This window comes from Echinops telfairi, unplaced genomic scaffold, assembly GCF_000313985.2.
Source record: "Echinops telfairi isolate 266 unplaced genomic scaffold, ASM31398v2 ScPeMD7_23;HRSCAF=83, whole genome shotgun sequence".
NCBI classification, from domain to species: Eukaryota; Metazoa; Chordata; class Mammalia; order Afrosoricida; family Tenrecidae; genus Echinops; species Echinops telfairi.
In genome coordinates, this window is record NW_022103920.1 from 16993698 (window position 1) to 16999272 (window position 5575).

Below are 5575 nucleotides of genomic sequence, written 5' to 3' on the forward strand. Positions count from 1 at the left end.
AATGGATGGATGGATGGATTGTGATAAGAGTTGCATGAGCCTCCAATAAAATGATTTGGAAAAAAAAAGAAAGAAAAATAATTTTTGAAAAGTGAAGGACTTCCCAGAGGCATAAGCCAAGTCTTCATTCATGGCCATCAAGTAGATTCACAGCAGCCTATAGGACACAGCAGAACTGCCCTTTTGACTTTCCAAGATTGTAACTCTTTACAAGTTGACTAATCTTTCTCCCAAGGAGCAGCTGATGGTTTCGAACTGGTGCCCTTAGGGTTAGCAGGTCAATGTGGAATCCATTATACCATCAAGACAAAAATTCACCAGAAAGCTTTCTCTCCTCCACTCAGGACAAAGAAAAGATGGCTTACCTAAAGACATAAGAGGGCTAGAAATGGGGGTTTTATTCTCTTTCAAAATAGCTGGCCAATTAAAACACACACTAATGAATCAGGATAACTAATCTTATCTTTGGGTGTGAGCCAAAGATAGGAAGGGCAAGGCAGAAAATTTTGAAGAATTTTTCCCAGCTAGGTGCAGTTATTTTAAGAAATCTTCAAATCTTAGATACAGATTTAGGAAAATGGATGAGAGTTTGCATGAAAACAGCATTTTGGAACAAATAACTTCAGCAGTCATTAGGTTTTTAGTATGTAGGTCATTTCAATACCTTGATGTCATTGCCTGGTGTTAATGTGAGATACTGGTGGTCTGTCCCTGGCATTTTTCTGAAGGTCACACGGAGCTGCCAGCATTTTCAGGGCGGCGTTAGGAGTCACCACCATGGCACAAGACAAACTCAAGAACGACCAAACTGCCCCTTTTGACAGCCGCTTCCCCAACCAGAACAAAACGAGGAACTGCCGACAGAAGTACCGGGGGTCCACTGCTAAAGAAGGCAATGAGTGTACATACAAGTCGCTTTGCCCCATATCCTGGGTGTCCACCTGGAAAGACCGCTGGGCTGAAGGCACCTTTCCTGGGAAGGTCTGAACTGCTCTTCCTACTTCTCTCCTGGGATCCTGAATCATCACCTAACTAATAATAACAACTCATTAGAAAAGTGTAAAAAACAAATAACTCGAATTAATGGAAAAAAAATAATTAGTTCAATGTCAACGAATTCTTTTTCAATACAATGACTGTGTATTCATCTCATCTTCTTTTGATGCTTTTTGCATTGTTCAATGTTTTTTCTCCCATAGAATCCTTTAATATTGCAACTCAAGGTTTGACTTATTTTCTTCAGTTCTTTCATATTGAGCATGTTTCTCCAAGTCCAGGCCTTTGCACATTTAATCCTACTCAGAGGTGAGGACCTCGCACACAGTACAAAACGGAGGACAACCACAGAATACTTGTTGGGAGTCACAGCCTAGCCACCCCCTGACACATCTCTTGGGGTGTGGGAAAGGGACACTCTTCAATCCAAGACAAATACTTCTTTTTATATAACCACAATGACTTTCACACACTTTCAATATTAGTAGCAATCATTATTTGATAATATCTAGTACTCATTCCATACACAGACTTTCCTGAATGTCTTTAAAATATCCTCAAACTCACCGGTAGCCCCTGAACATAAGGCCCAAACTATATGTTGTGAGAAGAAACAGCAGACATAGAACTGGCGGTTGTTGGACTGCCATGTACTTACTACTTCAATGCCCTTCTTGCTTTATGAAGATTCATAGTACTCTGGTACTATCAATGAATAGTTCTTCCACTGTCAATGAATATGATTGAAAGTTTTGTCTTACGACTCACCCCATTGCTTGTGTAAATAGTATCTAGTCACTGAAGCATTTAGCCTGTACAAGATAATCATTCATGTATCTGGCTCTATAACTAGCCTACACTTTCTCAACTGTGCTTTCCATTCTTTACCAGTGGCTGAATTAGTGACATTATCCACAGAATGACCTCATGCTCCAGAGAGATGACTGACAATGCTCTCTAAAAGGACAACCGATCTGTATCCAAAGAAGTAAGGCCAGAGGGCTTCTTAGGATGGCAAGACTTCATCTCACATGCTTTGGACATGTTGTCAGGAGAGACCAGTCCCTGGAGAAGGACATCATGTCTGGTAAGGTGGAAGGGAGGCAGAAAAGAGGGAGGCCCTCAAAGAGATGGATGGACACAGTGGCTGCATCAGTGGGCTCGGGCATAGGCACCATGGTGAGGCTGGCACAGGGCCGGGCAGTGTTTTGTTCTGTTGTACATAAGGTCACTGTGGGTCTGAGCTGACTCAAGGCATCTGTGGCACTTACATAATCTGTCAACTTGAGCAATGGGGTGGAGTCTAGTCTGTCAATCAGGTCATAGCCAGTGATGCCTGTGTGTGGGCATGGCCTTCTCCTGAGGATTCTGGGAACTGCTGTCTTCCTCCCTGGAGGTGGGACACACCTTCTCTCTGCCTCTCATTTCTGTTGACACACCACAAGGAGCCACGCTGATGACAGCCAGAGACCTAGAGACACATCCACAGTTCTTTCCACCCACCGGCCTGTGATCTTCCTGCTTGGGCAGGCTGCCACATCTCTCTCCCAAATGGCTTCAAACCACCAACCTTTGGGCCAGCAGCCAAGTGCTTCACCACCACACTACACCCTTACTGAATCAAAAAGGAGTTTTTTCTGGAAGCATGGACCTCTCAGTTTCGGTCCATCTGATGCTTCCTCTGATGAGATTCGGGTTCTGCTCTTTGGCAGGAGTGCCACAGAAGGGATGCCAGGGCTCGTCAAACGCTGGCACGTGGTGCGTGGCTTCAGTGTGTCCATTGCTGACGGTGTTTGCCTTGATGTGTTGAATGGGCGGGTGTCTGCCAGGTTTCTCCATCGAAAAGCCACTCTTTCCCCCTGGGTAATCAGGAAGTCTAGTGCAACTTTGTAATATCCTGTTACTTTTCTAAACTTTCCCTTGCTACTTTCAGCCTCCATTGATGTTTCTTGACTGACTTAATTATAACTATGAAGCCTGCCAAATTTTCGGATCCCATCACTCCTACCGTATTTATTAGTTGGCATTTATTAGTTGGCATTCTGTTATGAGGAAAAGCTTTGTCATCTCCTTGCCTGTTTATGTAAGTGCAGACTCATGGATTCCTATTTTATTTACTGAGTTGCAATTGTTACTGACTTTGATGCTCAAATCACCTCAGACTTGACCTGGGAGGGCCATCCAGCCTAGCTTCGGTGTCCTGTTGACAATTCGAATCATTCTCGGAGCATGCCCTTGATGTCTGATACAACAAGAGGCTCCAGGCTTGTCTTATGCTTTTCCTTCCCAGACCTGGTGCAGCCTCTTCTCGAAGGACCTCTGGCTCCTTTGCAAGATGGTAGTGTTTAGAAGTCATAATCTGGGCACTCGGTGCACCCTGGGCTATTAGATACCACTGCTCCCAGACCCTCTCTGTGGACAGGGTTAACAAACGAACCTCTTCCTCTGTGCAAAATTTCACCTGCATTTATTTTTATTGCGGTCTCTACTTGTAGATGGGAAACCATTAGTTCCTAATGATATGTCCAATTCCAATGCAATATCATAGGGTTTGCTCCCGTTCCTAACTCCTTTCTCCAACAGCTAGCACCCTAAATCCCATCGTCCTTAATACACTTGCTTCTTTGAGCAACGCCCATATGTCCCCAACCTCAGGTCGACGCTGCCCAACCGCTCCCGTACAGATGCCTTCTGACCCTTCCCATTTACCTCGAATGCTTCCCAATCACGGACACCTGCCCGGTCCGGCCACTCTTAATGGCTCTTGGACTGAATAATTTAAGAAGGAAGGAGGGAGAGAGCTATGGAGGGAAAGAGGGAAGAGAGGAGGGAAGGAGGGTGGAGGGAAGGGGAGGCGGAAAGCAAGTAAGGCTCCATTGATTCTCAAATCTACTCGAATCAGAACACAGTGCAAGGCCACCAGCCACTTTCCCAGGGTTGTTTTCTCAGTCCTCATTGTCCCTGCGCTCTCTGCAGCTGTTGATGTGGTTGTCCCCACCTCCCTGGCTCTCCTACTTCATGGTCATGACCTTCACCTGACGGAGGGTCCAAGGCTGTGCTTAGATCCTTTCTCTGCCCACACCTGGCGTCTTATTTATTCCTGTTCCAAGCATAGCCTACGCCAACGTTGTTATCCAGCCCCAGCCTCTCTCCTAACTCCAGACGCACATATCCAATGGCTTTTCCTTCAATTATATGTATAACATAGCCAAAGCCAAACTCCTGGAGGCTCGACTGCTTGATTTTTGTATCCCATCTAGTCTTATACCTAATTTAACAACGTGATGGCTAGTGTTACAAGCCAATGAGACCGGGTCATGATTCTCCGTGTTACATGATATTCTCCACTTTGTGGTCTGATGTGCTTGTCCTATGTGTTGTACATCCCAACCTCTGTCCTATCACTGAGGCAGGAGTCGAGGCAGTTGTATTAATGAGGCAGAATACAACCTATAGGATTAGCTTGTATCTCGAGTCTGTTTCTTTTGAGATATAAAAGAGATTAAACAAGCCAGCAGATACCGGGAGGCTCTAATCACCACTAAGAAAGAAGAGCTGAGAAAGAAGCCTGTCCTTTGGACCTGAGTTCCTTGTACTGAGATCTTCCTCGACCCTGGGGAAGATAGATGCTAAGATACAGGTAGAGCACCAAGGAAGGATGCACTCACAAATGTTGGAATGGGATAAGGACCTTTCTCCAGAGGATGCCTTCTGCTAGAGTCTGCACCCTGAATTCAGACTTCGGGCCTTCTGAACTATGAAAGAATAGGATTTTGTTTGCTAAAACCATGCACTGTTATTTCTGTTGTAGCAGCATCAGATAACTAAAACTGAACTTGGTGCAGGGAGTGGGGTTTGAATCCACGTAGGCACACACCCACTGGACTGGCCGATCATGTGGTCAAGTGGTAGGGCAGCTTGTGTGGCAGCCTTAACTTGTGGCAGCACCTTCTCTTGTTCTGGATCCCATTCCAAACCAGCAGCTTTTTCACTCACGTGACAATTAGGCTGGAGTAGCACACCCACGTGCTGGCTGTTGCCTCCAACATCCAAAGAGTTCCACCAAGTATTGTACCTCCTTTTTGTTTGTAAGAAGTCATACCTCGACATGCACATGCCTCACACCACTGTATTCCTAGAGATTTCTATAAGGTGCCTGAATTTTTGTCAGGTGAATTTTCTACCCTCTATCATGAAAGTGCCTTACCAATAAGCCTAGCATCACGATACTTCTTTCCTGTGAGGTGATGTGGGCATGTCAGCCTTTCCCATAGGGATCTACTGCCTTCTATGAGAATGACTGGTCACTGGGGAAAAGGAAATCATCGAGTTTTGTGTGATGACTGGACATTGTCTCTGAATTGATACTAATTCAAAGAGACCCAATATGTTACTGAGGCTCGATCGTCAGAACGGGATGTACGGACGTCAAGATATTAAAGGAGGCTTAGCTCATGTCCATTTCACAGTCAGTCCAGTGGGTCCAGGAGCCCATCCGGTAGTGCTGTCCCTAGCCCTATCCTGCATAATTGGAATAGACATACTCAGCACGCATCAGAACCCCCGCACTGGATCACTG

General features: G+C 45.4%; 1 protein-coding gene across 1 annotated transcript; it reads left to right on the forward strand.

Annotated features, from left to right (window-relative positions):
- Positions 1-777: 777 nt before the first annotated feature.
- Positions 778-987, forward strand: LOC115869234 (cytochrome c oxidase subunit 6B1-like). The gene has a single exon (XM_045288645.1). The coding sequence runs from the start codon at positions 778-780 to the stop codon at positions 985-987; it is 210 nt and encodes a 69-aa protein (XP_045144580.1).
- Positions 988-5575: the final 4588 nt, after the last annotated feature.

What these genes read in the sequence shown, in the direction of transcription:
- LOC115869234 (XM_045288645.1), top strand. Translation starts at nt 778, where the DNA reads ATGGCACAAGACAAACTCAAGAACGACCAAACTGCCCCTTTTGACAGC.